The sequence below is a fragment of the Convolutriloba macropyga genome, chromosome 15 (assembly GCF_964194025.1).
Source record: "Convolutriloba macropyga chromosome 15, txConMacr16.3, whole genome shotgun sequence".
Classification (NCBI taxonomy): domain Eukaryota; kingdom Metazoa; phylum Xenacoelomorpha; order Acoela; family Convolutidae; genus Convolutriloba; species Convolutriloba macropyga.
In genome coordinates this window covers 47127507-47147484 of record NC_134482.1, presented here as the reverse complement: position 1 = coordinate 47147484, position 19978 = coordinate 47127507, and the positions used below count along the sequence as shown (strand labels likewise).

At 36.1% G+C, this 19978-nt stretch overlaps 1 protein-coding gene across 2 annotated transcripts in view; it reads right to left on the bottom strand.

The window, feature by feature from the left end:
- The window catches only part of LOC142354474 (transmembrane protein 181-like), a 46940-nt gene that overhangs the window by 10789 nt on the left and 16173 nt on the right, over positions 1-19978 (bottom strand). For both annotated transcript variants that reach the window (XM_075406777.1, XM_075406778.1), the window contains exons 5-10: positions 13482-13741; positions 12883-12923; positions 12145-12422; positions 11590-11692; positions 8261-8312; positions 203-378 (exon numbers count right to left, since the gene is read on the bottom strand). In XM_075406777.1, coding sequence (XP_075262892.1) covers positions 203-378; positions 8261-8312; positions 11590-11692; positions 12145-12422; positions 12883-12923; positions 13482-13741 — 910 coding nt within the window. The remainder of the gene's footprint in view (positions 1-202; positions 379-8260; positions 8313-11589; positions 11693-12144; positions 12423-12882; positions 12924-13481; positions 13742-19978) is intronic.

The following is a 19978-nucleotide window of genomic DNA, read 5'->3' as shown; positions in this document are numbered from 1 at the left end:
TAACCGACTAACGTTGGGCGAATTGCTCTCGAACAACTGGCGAGGCAAACAATTTAGAAGGAGGCATAGGCTAGAGAAACTTTTATGGTGCAAAATCTTAATACAGACGTTTACAATATTTGCTTAAAACTTTGTTCGACAAGCTACATTCCTCATAGGAATCTTTAGAGCGAATTTGTGGATGCCTAAGTGTGTGACTGACCTGTGTAAGCATTTTTGGATGGTGAGTAGACGTATGCTAGAGTGTAGACATAGAAGTTGAGAATTGAGTAGAGGGAGAGGAACTCGGCCGAGTTGCTGTATCTCGATCGGATGCTGCCTGCGAATGTCTCACTGTCAGACATCCGAACGCCATAGCGGATAAACAACAGCGTACAGCTGAAAAAAACTAGAAACCTGATAAAGTTCCCCGTGAAAATTACAAGGACCTTAAGCATTTTTGCAAATTACCACAACAAATTTTGGGCATCTAAAACATGAAGTATGGAAGCCTATCAAGATATTATAGGTTTACTTGAGATTTAAATTACTGAAAATATAAACATTTGTCTATTTGGCTTAATTGTTTACTTATTGCTCCACATTTTTTGAAAAAAGGTAGAACGTTATACCAGCCCATTTTTTGTTCTGACACCATTTGACTTTTTGAGGGCATCCCACACTACCAAAAGTTGTATCAAATTACAAATCTCTGAGCCTAGAATTTCACTACAAGAGAAATTTGGAAAAAATCTTCCTATTTTAATCACCTCAGATAATTACCGGCTTCCTAGAGGGTAACCAGGGAAACAAATATCTTTTCTTTCTAACTCCATCACTATCTAAAATTTGAGTAAATAGAAAATTGCACTCTGAAAAAAAAACGTGCGACAAATTTCCAGCTTTTTATCCAATTTGATCAAATTATTCAAGTCCTCCGGCCCATTTATATGCTAATTTTGCAAACTTTGAGAAAAACATACCATATGTGAGCTCAGTTTATAAACGGGTAACCTTTCATGAACTTTGATGAAGATCACGAAAATTATGAAAAACATAGCCGGCAGATTGCCAGCAAATAGCCGGTGTTGACGCGCTAGACGCACATCGGGATTAAAACAGAAAAAGAAGAGATAGAAATTGTCAAAAAATTTTCCTAAGTTTCAAAAATTGCTCTAATTCAGTGCGCAGTTTCTGTTAGATTCTAAACCTATACTTACTTCAGCTTCTTATCTAAAGGGTATTCAGCTTTATACTAATATCAGCTAGCAATCGCTCCAAGGAAATTTAATAACCTAACTCAAAAAGACTTAATGACTGGGCTTAATCGGTTTAGCCCCTTTCTTTTAATTTTGCTCTTTTGACATTGACCGTATTCAATAAATTACGTAATTCAATGCGTGAAAGAATTAAAAATCCATTCAATTGAAAAAGTGAGTGAAGTATGTCAGAAGTCATGTTAAAATCGTGACTTATGTAAAACGAAAAACGTGATCAAAAGGTGAAGCGGATTAAAAAAAACACAGCAGGACAAGTCCTGATGTAAAATTCAAAGAATTTTCATTGACTAAAAAAAACTAGACCTAGAAAGGACTGAGTGAATTGGTAAAACCATTTCTAAAAAAATGAATGTCAAAATTCCGCTAACCAGAACGAAAAACCATTAGCGAAAAATGTAAATTTTATTCTAACAAACAACTAGGCCTAAAATGAACTATGAAGGGATTACCATTTAGAAAATCCGATCCAAAAAAATTGAAAAAAAGCAAAAACCAAAGTGAGGTTGCCGCACTTGAACAAAAAACCACTAGCAAGAAAGCCAACTTTTGTTCAAACACCATTTTCTTACTCTACTTTAAATTTAGAGCAAAAAAATTGCACGTCGCAAAACCACTCGCTTTTTCACTCCATTTCCTGTTCCGGCGTGACCAAAATCACTACTCTAATCCGAAATCAAAAATCATGAAAATGTGCAAACAGATCTTTAAAAAAAAGACAGCACCCCAATACAATTCAAATTCTTTGAATTGTAAAAAAAGAGCGCCTAAATAATAGCTGTCTGAGAGGCTGACGGCGGCTATTAATAATGCATAACAAACTTTAAAATCTAAGAAACGTAATGTTTCAGGCATAACTTGTCTAGGAGCAAAATTTAATGGAGAGCGACCGAAAAGTACCGGATGTGCATTACCGACTTCTTTTTGTCAATTTGAGATTTAACTAAAATTTTACTTGAGATCTAACTACTTAAAATAATTACTTGGGTAAACAGACAAAACAGTCCCCGAGTATCAAAATATTCCCACACAAAATAGTCCCAAGAAAGCAGACAAAAGAGACACAGACCAAATAGTCCGAACTAAAGATAGAGTTAAGCATATTCACAACAATTAACTAAGAAATCCCTTAAATTATTCTCATGATTGTAATTCATTGAACAAATATTAAGCTTTTATATTGTGAGTACATTTTATTAGCCAAATAAGGTATTTTGAAACAAGCTTTTACTTTAATCCTAATTCATGTCAATTAAAAACAACATAATCAGAAGCTTAACTCTGAAGCTTACAATTGCTTCGATATTTATTCGGGACTTTCTGTCTGCGACTATTTTGTCTGCTTTAATTGGACTAATCTGTCTAGGAGTGTTTTGTCTGGAAATATTTTACAATTTGGGAATGTTTTGTCTCGGAATGTTTTGTTCGGACATGATTTAATTGAGATTTAAGTCATTAAAATAATTTGATCAATATTGAGTTTCTTTTCCGGTTAAAGTTTGGTTCTTGTGCAAGCACTCCAAAAAAGCACCGTTATCTACCTGGTAGGCTAGCTAATTTTCAGTTCATTGTTTTACAATGAATAGAAATAGCATTTTATTTAAGCGTCAAAATTTTCAAAGATCCACTCGAATAGTTCATTTCTCAAATCACAGATTTCAAATTTGGAGCGTGAACATATAAAGGCCGGATTAGCACAAACTATAAGATGTCATCAACATGAAGAGGAGCAGCTATAAAGCGTGAAAAGCTACTCCAGCAAAGAAACCCGATTTTTTGTTCACGTGATATTGATGATTGTTTTCATTTTTTCTTTTGTGACAGCCAGAATTTGCGAGAAATGTACTTAGAAAAAATATTGATTTTGCCCTGAAATTGACCCAACCAAAAATGGTTCCATTATCGTTATCACTCTGAAGCGTTGCTTTAGAAAAATTCAGACAATTTCTCAGGTTTGCTCTTGTTTATAGTTCTTTCTACTGATTCCTTTAAGTATCAATCATTAACAAAATGTTTTAATCGTTTTGCAGAGAGGCAAACCTCTGTCTATTTACAATGGTTTCCTTTAAAGCTGTGGTTTCTATTTACTGCGCCAACTTTTGAAAGTTTTTAACTTCATAAATTTTTACCGGATCCGTTGTTCTCTATTTTGCTGTTTCCCCGTTTCTTCTTAAAATTACTTAGAGCTCTTTTTGGTTCGTGTTGAAATCAACTCAGATATGAATTTCTCTCTCACTGTATTATTTTGACAACTGTTATGAAAAAATCTATTTCCGGCAAAATATAAGTTTTGAGTTGATAAAATTCCCGGTTGTTGTTTATTTATCTTGCAGTCAACTGGCTCAAAGATCTCAAGAACTCTTTATTATTGAACAACATCCTGTATATTGATAACTGTTATTACGCTTCCGTACACAAAGTACATAAATTTCCGTTATGCTCCCAATTTGTGTCTGATTTGTCAATTTTATTTCGACAAAAGTACTGCCTGTGGAAACCGCAGAATATATCAAATTTTGAATCGAGAGTCAATCTAAAACAACTTTTATACCATTTTTTCCCAGAACTGTCTGAGAATTTTGAGTTACGTTGCTAATTTCTGTCGTATTAGTTACTTTGTCCGAAAAAAGTTGTACGGCAAGTTTGCTTCCAAATAGTTCCGATAATTCATTGTGTTGAACAGTTTCAAACTGCTGCTGTTTTTTAGTCGAAGTTACTCGTTTCCAAAAAATCTAATTAAGTTTGCTATTTGTTCTTCATTTCATGTCCACACAGATTCTTTTCCTCGCTGCTAATTTTAAACATACCCGGCAGATTGGCGGAAAATAGCTGCCGTTGATTGCCATAACTCTATTGGGATTGAAAGAAAAGAAAATATCAACAAAAACTGATTTTTGTATAAAAACATTTTTAAGTGCGATTTATTTTGATGTCATTTCGTAATTGAACATACTCCTGTCTCTCAGTGAGAGGCTACAGAGTCTAGTATCAATACCAATGAGCATTATAGATAGTAACTAAAACTTATGAGAACAAAGTTCAAGTACCGTGCATCTAAAAATGGGCTTTATGTACTTATCCCGTTTCTATTTCTGACTTTGATTTTTTTATAATGACTCTCTTCATTTTGAATTGCTTTGCTGAGCAGCTGCTGTTTAAAAGGACTTTGAGCAAAATGACAAAAGAGTGAAACTAGCCTAGAGAAGTCAAAGATTTCACGCAAAATGTCGAAAAAGCGGCAAAATGGGTAAAGCGAAAAAAAGTTCGACGAAGTCAAAAAAACAAAGCAGGACAAGTCCTGACGTACAACTCAAAGAATTTTTATTGACTAAACAGAAAACTAGACCTAGAACGGAGTATGAATGGATTGGAAAAACCACTTAGAAAAAAAAATCCAATCGAAAAAAAACAGTAAAATTCAAAATGAAATTGCCGCATGTGAAAAAACCACTAGCGAGAAAGCGATTTTTTTCAAACACTGTTTTTTCACTCTACTTCAAAATTACCCTCGCCTTTTCGCTCCACTTTCTGTTTCGGCGTGACCAAAACCACTACTCCAATTTGAAATTAAAAATCATGAAAATATGTGAAAAGATCTTAAAAAAAACATAGCCGGAAGAATTCCAGAAACGAGTCGAAGGAGAAAATGTCTTTGCCCATACTTTTGACTACACAACTAGAACAACTATTGTGAACCCTGAACCTCCACAAACGCCATAAAAAATTTAAGGAAGAATAGAAACGGCATTCAAAAACAAATTGAATAAAATACAAACCACAAAAACTTAATGAGTTCTTTTAATAGTACAAGAAAACATAAAGCCGAAATTCCTTTCCAATTAGAGCAATGGAAAGCTCGCAAAACAATGGGCAAGTCATAATAGGCTAAGAAACTTGTCTAAGGCTAAGAAAAAAGAAAAACTGCAAAAAAAATAAGAAAAATGGTTTAAAAATTCTCAATTTTCTGTCAATTTTCCGAAGAAAAGAATGATTTACACCAAAAAAACTTTAGTCAATTTGTAGCTGAATGTTCCTTAAGTAACAAGCTTCCACTCAAATCCCACTTAGAGCATTAATAGAAAAAAACTTGCAAAAATCAATAAATTTTGTCTAAAAGTCAGCAAAACTGATCAAAACCCTCCAAATTAGCATTTAACTCAGAATTAACTACTTGAAACCTTAAATTCTTATTAAAACAAGCCTAAAACTAAAACGATATCATAATCAAACCTCATAACCATCAAAAGTTGCAAAAAACTGCTTTTAAAAGCCGCACGTGAAAAAAAAAAATTTCGCTCGCTTAGAGAAAATTTTTTTACACATCAATTTCTCGCTCTCTCAAAAACAGCGGTATGAACAAAAACCACTCTTTTTGTTCCCTCTTAACTTTTGTTCAGCCCCAAAATCACTCCAATTTTTTTTCGCGCGTTTCACTTCCACCTTCAAAAATCACTCCAAAAAATTGATTAAAAAAAGACTTCTCCAATACTCCTCTTCGAGTCGTAAAAAAGACAGCGCCCCAATACAATTCAAATTCTTTGAATTGTATAAAAATAGGAGCGCTATAATAGCCCGCTGAGAAGATGAGGGCGGCTATTAAATAACACTACTTTTTTAAGTTTTATATCTGGATTGTTAAGATTTATTTGCTCTTTTGAACAAAACTATTGCAATTAAATCGGTCAGACAGTCTGCTCTGTAATTTTTTCAATTCTAAAATATATTTGAGAATTTCTCAAGCTCGCGTGCTACCCATTTACACCCACCAGTCTTAAGCTCTCGAACTTGGGCATCTCTTACAACCCGTTCTCATGTTCTCTCTTGTTCATCAAGGGTTCATTTCTCTTGCCAAGTATACGTTGAACAAGCAGGGCATCTTGTCAAGCCATGTCAAGCTTATCTTATTCACAATTTACATTAGGTTGTTCTCTCTCAACTTTCTAGCACTATCGAAAAAAAATGTCAAACATAGCCGGCAGATTGCCGGAATAGCTGCGAAAGAATAGACCTGCGTGCCATATAATAGAAATAGAAACAGATACAGATCTAAATTCGAAAAAAAATCGATGCCGCTCAAAAAACTAGGTAACAAACATTCAGCGATAAACTAATAAAGCTCGTTAAAATTCATTCCGCAGAAGCCTCTTATTAGGGACCTTTACTACACAAATGAGTTTCTTTGACCTTAAACAAATTCAAACTAAACTTAAGTTTTAAAGTGCAAAAGTCATTTTATTGAGTGAGGTAAGTCACGTATGATCAAAATCTAATCAAGCAAATAACCTAAAAACTTTTGCTAAAGCGAGTGAGAAATGACGTCACGCGCGCAAATGCCGTTAGTGAGAGGAAGAAGTCATTCAGAAAATTTGACTTTTTCAGCTTTGCTGTGTGAACAAATGTAAAACGAAAAAAGAGCGTCAGACGACGAAACAGAAAAAACATAGCAAGACAAGTCCTGACGTACAATTCAAAGAATTTTCATTGACTAAACAAAAAACTAGACCTAGAAAGGACTATGAATGGATTGGGAAAACCATTTAGAAAAAAATCCGATCCAAAAAATCGAAAAAACAGAAAAAAATCAAAGCGAAATTGCCGCATGTGAACAAAAAACCACTAGCGAGAAAGCGAATTTTTGTTCAAACACCGTTTTCTCACTATACTTTAAATTTAGAGCTAAAAAATTTCACGCCGCAAAACCACTCGCTTTTTCGCTCCATTTCCTGTTTCGGCGTGACCAAAATCACTACTCCAATTTGACTTCAAAAATCATGAAAATGTGTGAACAGATCTTAAAAAAAAACATAGCCGGAAGAATTCCGGAAACGACTCGAAGTAAAAATCCATTTAAACGCCATCCAACTACTCATCAAACCAAAACGTGCCTTCACTAATTTATGATTATCTTGAAACAAAGTCATGAAACAAAACAGTAAAAACAATAAAATCAAATCTTTTAAAATATGATAAAAAATTTGATCAAATTATGTTATAAATTGAGATCCCGAAAAAACTATTTCTGCCAAAATAACTTCATCAAAACCACTAGTACTTACCAACACGACATATGTGCATTTTGAAATAATACTTTAGGCTAAAATTATGAAAAAAAGCTCTTCAAAAAAAAACTTTCAATGAAAAACTGGAAAAAGTTACTAAATTTTTTAAAATTTCAAAAAGATATAAATCCAAAAAAAATTCTCTTCAGCCAATAGGGTATCCAGATGCTCGCAAAACAATAGGTAAGTCATAATAGGCAAAGAAACTTAGCTAAAAACAGAAAAAAAACGAAAAACTGCAAAAAATTAAGAAAAATAGTTCCAATTATTGCCATTTTTTTGTAATATTTCTCAACAAAAAAAAAAATGATTCTTACCCACAAAACTGTAACCAATTATTATCATAAAATTGCTCAAGTAGAAGGGGTTTCTTCAATACCCATTTAAGCCAAAAAAACAAAAAAATCGTCAAAAAAACGCAAAAATTAGCCCGAAAATCAGCAAAATACATTAAAAACCTCCGAGTTACCATAATATACATATAAATTTTCAGAAACCTTCAAACCACTACCAAACTCAGCCTAAAATTAAAACCAAATCATAACTAAACCTCTGAACCAAAAAAAATGAGAAAAAACTGCTTTAAAATGCCGCACGTGAACAAAAAAATTTAGCTCGCTTAGAGAAAATTTTTTCACACATCAATTTCTCGCTCTCTCAAAAACAGCGATATGAACAAAAACCACTCTCTTTTCGCTCCGCTCTTCACTTTTGTTCAGCGCCAAAATCACTCCAAATTTTTTCACGCGTTTCATTTCCCGCTTCAAAAATCAGTCCAATAAAATTGATTAAAAAAAAAGGACTTCTCCAATACTCCTCTTCGAGTCGTAAAAAGACAGCGCCCCAATACAATTCAAATTCTTTGAATTGTAAAAAACCAAGAGCACCGCAATATAGCTTCGCTCAGCTTACAGCTTCGCAGCTATAATAAAGAAGCATCCTTACCAGGCTATGATGACAACGCATGTTAAGAGCGTCAGGAACTTGAGCCTCACATCTGAAACAAAACACAGTTTAATCATTCATATTACAATCGCTTTACCTGTTCATTCCTTCTCAACCTCCCTCAGTGGAGGTTATATAGGCCTGAGTGTGTTTACCCAAAGGAAGAAAAATGAAGAATTCGGCCGGCATTTCTATTAGGATCCATCAAATATGTATTGGATCGCGCAAAATATAGGTGTATCGTGGTCTTCTATGGGCCATAAAGTCTATGGACTTGGCTATGGAATCTGCGACAACGTAGAGAAAAATTAAAAAATTCTTAACTAAAAATAATTATGATACTGCGTAATTTTTACTTAAGGCATGATTTGCGATTCAGATGTCAATTGAGAACACATTTAATTTTTGTTGGTCTTCATTATTACCAGTAGTTTACTTGACCACATTGTTGTACAAGGCAGACATATGTAATCTAATTTCACATTTTGATGGTGTTAATTATACTCCTAATGTTAAAACCGTTAAACATAAACCGTCTAACATCGGAAAAATTGCTCTCGAATGACAGGCAGAGGCAATTGAATTCAGGGACTGTAGTCTAGACAAATTTTTCTTTATGGGTGCAAAAACAACAGGCGCTATTAAAAACATACCCGGTAGATTGGGGGAAATGGCCGCCGTTGATTCCCATAACCAAGATTGGGATTGAAAGAAGATAAAAACTCGGAAAAAAGATTTTTTGTACAAACAATTTTAGAGTGAGAACTATAATTTTAGAGCCGAGCGTACTCCTGCTTTGTTACGAGACCACACTGGCTAGTATCAATACCAATAAGCAATAGAGATGTTAACAAATAACGAAGTTCGAGTAATGGGCATCGAAAATTGGGCTTTATGGGTTTATACCGTTTCTATTTGATTTCGTTTTTGATACTGACTCTGTTCATTTTGAATTGCTTTGCTGGGCAACTGCTGTCTAAAAATACAATAAGCAGAATTAGAGAACTGTGAAACTAGCCTAGATAAGTCAAAAAGATTTTACGTTGAACAAGCTGTGAACTAAGGTAAAGCGAAAAAATTTTATTCGACGAAAACATAGCATGACAAGTCCCTGAATACAATCCAAAGAATCGTATTAATCGATGACCTGACAATCATTAACTCCGCTTTCGTGACTTTCGTCACGAAAAGGCAAATGGAAGCTAATAGTAACGAGTAGGCAACAAAACAACACCAGAACAACAAAAACAAACAAGACTTTTTGAAAAGACAGGATCAACTCAAAAAAACAACTGTCATGAATTCAAACTGCCAACTATATACCTCTATTTCTCATTAGCAACTTGTCCTTAAATGTCGATGAGTCCTCTACCTAATAATAATAAATAACAAGACAAAAAAAACCAAACGTCGCAAAAAAAAAATCGCTGAATCTTTTCCAAAAACACTTAGTATAAAAGTCACGAAAACGCAACAGCTACTGAAGGATACAATTACATCAATTATTTGGGTCTTCAGTGACAACTGTTAAGAACTGCCACTAATGAGATTAAGTGACAAGACAGCAATAAGTACAACAAATACCAGCAAAACCAAAAAAAATCACCAAGATTTTTTTAAAAAACGAACAAGCGTATAAGTCACAAAAAGCAATAGCTATGAATTGAAATGACTTGCTTCAGTTTAATCCTTTTTAGCAACCAATGAGACCTGTCGATAATGAGACTAAGTTAACACGACAAAGATGAAAAGAAAAACTCGCAAAACTCAAACTCGATAATAATTATTGAAAACGATTAGTGGCAAAATCATAAAAAGCACTAGCTTTGGACAAAAAACGGTTAATTAAATAAATTTAATCCCTATTAGCAGCATCAGAGACCTGTCCTCAATGAGATTAAATGATAAGATATCAAAAAGTATAATAAACACTAGCAGAACTGAAAAATTCACTTAAAATAAATGAGAAAAAGTAGTATCAAAGTCATGAAAAGCACTGGCTATTAACTCGAGCCATTAATTAGGTTCTTTTATGCCTCATTGGCAACCAATCAGACCTGTCATTGATGGCACTAATTGATTAGACAACATTTTTTTTTAAAAAAGGGGGCAAAATTCACTAATATTTTATGGCAGCAAAGTCATAAAAAGTTTTAGCTGTCCCTTAATGAATTCAAGCAAAAGCAAATAGGCACAATTAGAACACATATGTACCGTCTTAAAGGCACTGAAGGAGAGGAAAACAGAAGTCAAATTGGCAAATTGTCCAAACACCAATTTCTCACTCCACTTTAGGGGGGTTTTTTTTGAAGAAAATCACATCTCAAACCTTGTCGATTTTTCACTCCGTTTACTACTTCAGTGTGACCAAAATCACCACTCTAATTTGAATTCTCATTGCCGTGAAAAAGCGGAACAAAGCGTGAACAGAAGTCTTTCGTTCATTTTATTTACAAAAAAAAGATGTCCCATGCCTTCAAAAACTTGCTCGCTGTAGACTTTAGTTTCGTCGAGCCACTTCAGGAATATCCAGGAAGTATTAAATAAAAACATCTGATTTCCAAACTCTCAAAATTCTCACAATTTTTTTAAACTCGTGAAAATATATATTTCACGATTATAAACAAAAGTTAAACGTCTCCATATTTAATCCTGAAATCACTTAGTATCAATTGTAAAAAATAAAAGGATAACCAGAGCCGGCCGATTGCGGGATTGGCGGCGAAAAAATAGACTGCGTACCATATAATACAGATAGATACAGATATAAGTCGAAAAAGGTACCGACGCGGCTCAAAAAGCTATGTAAAAAACATTCAGCAATAAATTAATAAAGCTTGTTAAAATTCATTGCGCAGAAGCCCTTTCATTAGGGACCTTTATTACACATGAATTCCTTTGATCTTATTTTAATTCAAATTAAATATTAAATTTCAAAGTGCAGAAGTCATTTTATTGAGTGAGGTAAGTCACGTATGATCAAAATCTAATCACGCAAGACCTTTTGCTAGAGAGAGAGAGAGAGAGAGAGAGAGAGAGAGGGAGAGAAATGACGTCACACGCGTAAACGCCGAGAGGAAGAAGCTATTCAGAAAATTTGACTTTTTCAGCTTTGCTGTGTGAACAGATGTAACACGAAAAAGAGGGTCAGACAACGAAACAAAAAACCAAGGACACGGCAATACAGCTCCGCTCAGCTTACAGCTTCACAGCTATAAAAAAGACAGCGCACCAATACAATTCAAATTCTTTGAATTGTAAAAAAAATATGAGCGCTACAATAGCCGGTTGAGGAGCTGAGGCGCCTATTAAAAAGTATGAATACTTACCAAAGTAAGGAAGGGACGTGAGCTCTGTACATGCTCTGATGATGAGGAAGAGGAGATAGAGAACATACACTCCAAGGGCCACGAAGAAAATCACCCTCAGCGCCTAAAACGACACCACCTATTTACACTTTCCTCGCCGACTATCCTGGTAAACTCAAGTTTGTCGTCGTGGTTTTAGCAACGTGAACAAGCTAAAGAACATGAATTCTTGAGTCTTTTCCAATATAGATTATGGAAGAGTCAAAATTTAACCTATTTATTGGTGAACTATTTATTTCATTTTCAAAAAATCTTAGGACTGTTAAAAATCTGATACTCGATAGCATTTCTGGCCATAATTGCTGCCCAATTTTTCGCCATTTTCCATTCCGCAGTTGGAAAAGGTTTTTTGCATCTTTTTCTATGAAACCTTAGATAAAACTACTGATAATGATATTAATGGAAGCATTGTGAGGATAAAACAATCAATGATTTCAAATATGGTCTCTAAAATGGCATCAGATACGTCAACCCAGGAACTTAAAGACTATGCTATCCCATTGCACACACACTAACGTTGAAACTTTTGAAGTCATAATCTGTCGAATATGTCGGCTCAGTCGTCTTGTGATAACCCTCCCAGGAGGCAAAGAACAAAGCCAGCATCCAGACAGCCCCGACCAGGATGATCTTGGGCACGTAGAACAGACAGATACTTCTCTCGCTACTTCTCAACCCGTGATATGTACAGACCCAGAATAGTAGTAAGGCTCCACAGAAGGATGTTTGGAAGAGAGCATCCATTAGATTCGGAACCCAACTACCCACCAGGAAGGTCAGGGCGAAAAGAGGGTCTGAAAACATCGGATTAAAAAGAATACGAAATATGGGAAAAAAAACTTTTCAGTTAAATTAACAAGTGAAAACCCGAAGAAATTGGATTAAAGTTCACGAAGTCTGTTGAGGTAATGGAGGGTAAAATTTTGAACTCTAACAGAATCATTTTTTCAAAGAAAACGTTTTTAAGAAAACGCTGAATGCTTTCTTGCTCTCACAACATGAAAAATTCCTTTGAATAGTAACGTAGGAGCTTTTAAAAGTTATTTTTATTTTTAGGAGGAAAACAACCGGAAGAAAATTTTAAAATGTGACTCTTTAAGAAAATTGTTGCTGTTTATTATTTTATTTTGTTAAAATGATTTGAAGTATTTTTTGTTTCAAGTATATTTAACCGTATGGTTATAATTTAATTTACTTGTTGCAAAAAAAACTCAAGCAATTCTGATATGCAAATTTATTTGAAATACAACTTACTGTTGTAGAGAAGCAGCAGCGGCAGCAAGATAACGAGCCACCTAAACAAAAAAAGTTGATCATACCAAAATTTCGACTGAACAGAAATGGTTTTGAAAATTATTACGATAACTGATTCAATTTCAGCGAACTTTGATTTTTCAAAACACTTGCAGTTTATAGATGCATGCTAAACCTCTTGTATTGTTTACGTGACTCTGACGAAGTCACTGAGAAGATCTGCGTGACGTTTCGAGATGTTAAACTAGAATTTCGAAGTACTTTAAGTACTTTTATCCGGGTCAGGCAACCTTGCAGTTTTTGAAATCAGGAGATGCGTATAGGACAAAATGGCATTTTAAAATTCGAACTTGCGTGTTCTTATTTATTCCTCTATACATACAAATACAGCCATCTGAAAATAATGGGCAATATAGGATTCAAGCGCACGCCCACTTCAGGCCGCATTACACTAATTCTAGATTACCCATTACTTCGGGAGGATTATATATATTCAGCGTGTTGTTGAGGGTCTCCAAGTTCCAGCCCCCTAGTTCTGAAATGGACTATAATGCGAAAAGGGGAATGCGGGAGGGGGGGGGGGGGGTGGTGGTGCTTACTTCTGCTCAATGGTCCAGTCCTTGATGGAAAACTTCCTCATTGAATGGGCAAAGAGACAAATAGCCGCAAAAGTGACAACAAGAAATCCAAATCTGAACCAGATCTCGAGCTGGGTAAAATTTGGGTTGAATGTCTGCCAGATGAAGAGGACTTCACTGATGGGGTGTGGGAGTCCATTGAGACCAGAGAACTCGATTGTCACTGTGTACAGAAAGTACTTCAGGTGACCAAGATGCATAACTAAGAAGTCCTTGCAGGTCTAAAACAAGATGAAAATTTATCGGTTAATAAGATGCATAATCAACGTGTTTAATGGGAGTGTATCAGAAGCCTGCGATTGCTAAAAATAGGAGCTACTACGCAAGAAACGTCAGCAATATACGTTTACTTTAATTTCAGGAATAAGATTTAGAAACTATGCCGCAACATTCACCAGTTGAGAACTGATCATATAAAGCGTAGTTGTACTCTGAACACCGAAATGGATTATTCTAACATAAAAAAAGGCAGCCAGATTTATTATACCCCCAATGAAGTATAGCTCACCAGTTTTAGATTACAAAAATAGCACGCAGGCGCACGTGTGTGTGTCTGTGTGTGTGCGTGTGTGTGTAAGTGCGTGTGTGTGTGCGCGTGTTTGAGTGGGTGTGTGCATGTTTTTGGGGGGTTGAGAGAAGTCCTCGTAGAACTTTTTTTATAGGTCACTTTGGATTTCAAATTTCAAGATCACATGGTTGTTCAACACATGAATTCTATCGCAGAAAAAATCAGTGCAGATGAAGTACAAAGAATAGACAATGAAAAAAGCCATGACAAAATTGAAAAATTCTCGCAATTTTTCGAAAAAATCTCCAAGGAAACAGCAACTTTTGACCGGAAACCAACTTTCACACAGTTAAGTGAACAAAGTTAGCACTAATAGAGCCACTCAGAGATTTAATACAAGCGGGCATTCCCATTTTCGTTTTTGAAGATGGAAAGTAAAAGTAATCCGCTTAAGAATGTTCCAGAATAGGCTAGCTAAAATGTGAAAACGGTAAAGCGAACGTTTTGCATAAGAAAGGGCACACACGTATACAATAGTTGCTTCAAACTTCGTTCGAGAGCAATTAACTACAAGTAGTGTTTCAGTCTTCTTTCCAACAGGAGGGGACGATCGCCAGCAGGCTTTTAATCTTATAAGAGGATTGTCCATCTTGCATGATAAAACTGCTTCTAATCAGATCTCAAAAGTTAAGTTGTGCAAGATCCTATCAGAAGCTTTAGTGTCCAAAATTTGCCGAGTGTCCTATAAGATCTTTTTAACGGGATGCGTAGATGTTTGAGATGATTCATTTGAAAAAAGTAACATCTTGCTCGTCAAAATGCAACTGTGAGAGCGGTAGAAATTATTTCTGAATGATATCTATATTAAATAGTTTCAAGTGATATGTTTCGACGAACTCTGTGTGGAAGACCCTCAACGGAAGGGTTTTAGAAACAGATTTGAGACTCCATATTGCTAAGACGTCACCCCAGAAGAACTTTACCATCGCCGATTCTCAACTGAAGGATTGGAGATCTCCCAACTTGAATATCGTTTCTATCCCTGGTGCCAGAGTCTGCCACTATATTTCTTTCCAGAGGTGAACGAATACGACATTGTAGTTGTGTTTTTGGGAGCAAACGATCTGTTTAGAAAGGATAGAGAACCCTCAAGGACGCATCCTCACAGCGTTGCCAGTGAACTAGACACCAATTTGGACAGAGGTTAGCGGCCCTATCTAGGAAGACTTATACTCTTGGACTACCTCATTGATTGTATTAGCCAGAGAAAACCCAGGCGGTAAATTCTTTGTTAAATATCTTGCAGAAAGACATCCTGGGATTACAGGGGTATATCTGGGAAGATCTACTCCGATAGAAACCCCGGTAGTACTAGTTCAAGTCGCAAACCTGTACCTGCTCGGGAAGCCCAACTCTTGCAGGGAGACGAATTCCACCTGTCGCAAATTGCACTCAGCGGAATTGCTAATATTCTGAAGAACAAGATCTTGCACAAGAAGCATCGCCCGAAGACTGTCAAAGAAGGACACAGCTGTGGTCGTCTGCAGGCAGACCTGTTGCTGCTCTTTCTGGAAAGGTTCAACAGTACCTAATTAGGTTCTACAGAACCTCACTTTCGACTAATATCCCCCCTACATTTTATTCCAAAGGCACCTATTTAGGATCCACTTGAATAAACCGTCGACATTACGTTTGATGACGAAAATCACGACAGCAATGCAATTTTGGAAGGTCTTCGTAATCCTCCGGAAAGCTTACCATATGCCTATGGTACAGCAGAACTGGACCACGCAAAAAGTGCCTTGACCCCAGTGCCTTACCTTATGTTTGCGGTACACTGATATTGTGTTGCTCTTTCTCCTCTAAGCTGAATCTGACTGAATACCTCAGTCTAATTTCCTCAAAACTCAGTAAGCTTGTCACAATTGAAACTCATGTGGCTGAAATTAAGCAATCGTTCAAACAAACCACAGATGCCCCCACCGAACCGGAACAACGATTGTCTAATCATATAATGCCTGCCCACGACAGGATCATATTCCGGACCACTGTCTAATCATATGATAATGCCCACGACAATCATATTCCGGAGCTGTAAGAACGTCTATGCCCAGACGTCAGCGCACCAATTCAATAAGTAGTGATGTTTCAAGGAAGCGAACACGAACTACCGTGATTGAAGTAGCGGTGCTGCAAAGAAGAAGCGACACTGTATTCAAAGGATTGAAACCCGCTCCGAGGAAACATCCCAGGAACCAATTTTCTCAGTAGGGTCCTTCTCTCGATTGATTAACCAGCCTTGATGGAATTTTGCCAATCATAAAATCTTGATACAATTGATTGCCGCGAACTTCCAAGCAGGAACAAGAACCTTAAATTCTTTCATATAGTTTTTCCAGAAGAAGAAACGGATGTGACAGGATGTGCTGATAAATGGCCAGAGGACATCATCTTACGGCGGCACTATCTGTGGAAGCGAGGACATGGCTGCAAAAGCTGAATGAATAACAGTTCGTTAATACATGACAAATTACTAATGTTGTATCTTGTGCTCTGTGGATTGCGAGATCCCTTTCCAATAAAGTAGAAAGAACAATCGATTAATTATATGGAAATTCGTTTTTAATTTACACAATTAACGAGACCTGGATTTCAACTGACAATTAATTTTTACTAAATATGATAGCAGGAAAAAGCTATAGTTTTTTTACACGTCGATAGAACACTTAAGTCATGGTGGTGGAATAGCGCTGTTTTACAAAACAAAATAATAGGCTGACTTACTGTTTCAACAAATGACGGTGCACGCTGAAATGATGGGCGTTTTATTGAAGATCAATCTAACTGAAATTTTCATTTTTATTGGTTACGGACCGCCAAATGGATCGTTCACTCCGTTCATTGAAGACGTTGGTGACTTACTAGCCAGATACTACGCAAAATTTGATACGTTTTGTTCTTAGAGATTTTAATATCCCCTTCAAAAAAGATGCCTCGCACAGAAAACTGAAATCGTCGCTCAAAAAATTTGGCTTGGCTAACCAGATTTTCGAGCGCACTATAATTCCTGGTAACATTCTTGACTTGGTCGTTATGAGTGAAGAGAACCATGATCTATGTAGAGTTGATTTAAAACTTTTTCTGAGATCATTACTCTCATATTTTCTTTCAGCATTGAGAAGTACATCCACCAGAAGGAAGCAAATATTTTCAAATTGTCAAAAGTAAACACAGACCTTTGTGTTTATAACTGCTTCGAAAAGTTTCAACTGGAGATATTTGGACTTAACTTAGTCTCATGAGTCAGAAGAACTTTTGATTAACGATGTCTTTAATCAACTGCACTGTACGTCAGTGAAAGTTAGAGATCAACAAGTTAACACGGGAACACAATTTCAACGTGAAGGCAAACCCAGGTATTTTAATACTGAATGCCTGAAAATGAAGAGGCAAAAAAGCAAGTGGGAACGAAAACTGAGGAGATACCCAACTGCGGATAAAAAGTTAACTTTGAAAGCTGTCTGAGTCAGTACTACGAAACTTTAAACACAAAACGATGCAATTTCTCATCTCAACAACTGAATGACTCGGCTAGCAAAAAAAAATGTCTAAATTTTGATTAAATTTTCAAAAGAAAAACTGCACCACTCCCAGAATTCAATGATGCTCAGGAGTTGAGATTTTGGTTATGAAGTGGTAAATGAGTTGGCAATTTTAACATTTTCTTCGCTGAAAAGGTTAAATCGATATCTGCGACTATTGGGTTGGAAATGTGGAAACCGGTGACTACGAATGCATTGGCATGACAAGAAATTAACCCAGTAACTAGTCTCGAAGTAAAACACAACTGCAGGGAAGTTTCTAACTCTACATCTAATGACAGTGCCCACCAATATTCTAAAAGCCATGATATGCTCGTATCCGGAGTGTTTTCCATCACTGATAAAAAGCATTTTCTTAAGTGGCTTTTTCCAACGAATTTCAAAAAGGTATTGTCAGGCCTCTTTACAAGAAAGGCAACGTTAATGAGATAATTAATTGCACACCAGTAACAAACTTATAAGCTGTCTCAAAATTGGCTGAGAAAATTATTCTGAAACAACCAATTTTTCATCTTACGGTAAACTCTTCGTGGCCTGTCCAACAATCGGTATACCGCAGGGGCTATTCAACGGAGACTTGAGTTCTTTCTGTTCTGAGAACCTCGCGAAATCATCTGAAGGCGAAATCAAGTGAGTACATACCTGCTCAACAGAAAAACAAGTCAAACTAAACACTAATGTTGTTAACTTTATTTTTATTGGTTACAGACCGCCAAATGGATCGTTCACTCCGTTCATTGAAGACGTTGGCGACTTACAATCCAGATACTACGCAAAATTTACGTTTTGTTCTTAGAAATTTTAATATCCCCCCCAACAAAGATTCCTTGCAAAGAAAACTACATACCTGCACAAGAAAAACACGTGAAGCAATTGAAGATGAATGGTCTGGAAGCATCACAACGCACACGGGCGTACCACAAGGTTAAAAACTTGGACCAGTTTTATTTACCGTTTATTTAGTAACGTGGTTTCATTTTGTGGATGGTTTGATCAATTACTATCACTTTAATGCAGATGACAGCCAGTTAATATTCGCTTTTGATAACAATTAATCTGAAATCAGAGAAAGAATTTTAAAAATCTGCTCTGTCTTTAAGTCGTTATGTTAAAAATCAAGACAAAAAAGAGGATGTCTTCTTTAACAGCACGAGATCAATTTTTCGAGTTCCTTCTGAAAAGGACATTAATGACACTAAAATGAAGGTCTGTGTGAAGACCTGTAGCTGCTCTTTCTGGAAAACTTTAACAGCAACTAATTAGGTACTACAGAACCTCACTTTCCAATATCTCCTTATATTTCATTACAAAGGCACCTATTTAGGTATCACTAGAAAAAACTGACAACATGACGTTCGATGACGAAAATCATGACAGCGATGCGATTAATAGTGGATCTTGTTCGGAACCCTCCGGAAAGCTTACCATAAGCCTATGGTGAAGCAGAACTGGCCTAGGCAAAAAAAAGCCTTGACCCCAGTGCCTTACCTTATGTTTGCGGTACACTAATATTGTGTTGCTCTTCCTCCTCCAAGCTGCATCTGACTTAATACCTCTGTCTAATTTCCCCAAAACTCAGTAAGCTTGACACAATTGAAACTGATATGGCTGAAATTAAGCAATCGCTCAAACAAACCACAGATGCCCCCATCGAACCGGAACAACCACTGTCTAATCATATAAAGCCTGCCCACAACTTGATCATAATCCAGACCATATTCCGGAACACTGTCTAATCATATGATAATGCCAACGATTGAGTCATATTCCGGAGCTGTAAAAACGTCTATGCCCAGACGTCAGCGCACAAATTCAATAAGTAGTGATACTTCAAAGAAGCGAAGACGAACTACCGTGGCTGAAGTAGATGTGGTACAAAGAAGAAGCGACATTGTATTCAAAGGAAAGAAAACCCCTCCGAGGAAACACCCAGGAAGCAATTTTCTCAGTAGGGTCCTCTCTCAATTGATTAACCAGCCTTGATGGATTTTTGTCAATCACAAAATCTTGATACAATTGAACAATTGATTGCCGCGAACTTCCAAGCAGGAACAAGAAACTTAAATCGTTTCATATAGTTTTTCTTGAAGAAGAAACGGATATGATAGAAAGTGCTGGTACATGGCCAGAGGTATAGAACAGTTCGGTAACACATGACGGAACACTAATGTTGTATACTTTATTTTTATTGGTTACAGACCGCCAAATGGATCGTTCACTCCGTTCATTGAAGATGTTGGCGACTTACAATCCAGATACTACGCAAAATTTGATACGTTTTGTTCTTAGAAATTTTAATATCCCCCTCAACAAAGATTCCTTGCAAAGAAAACTACATACCTGCACAA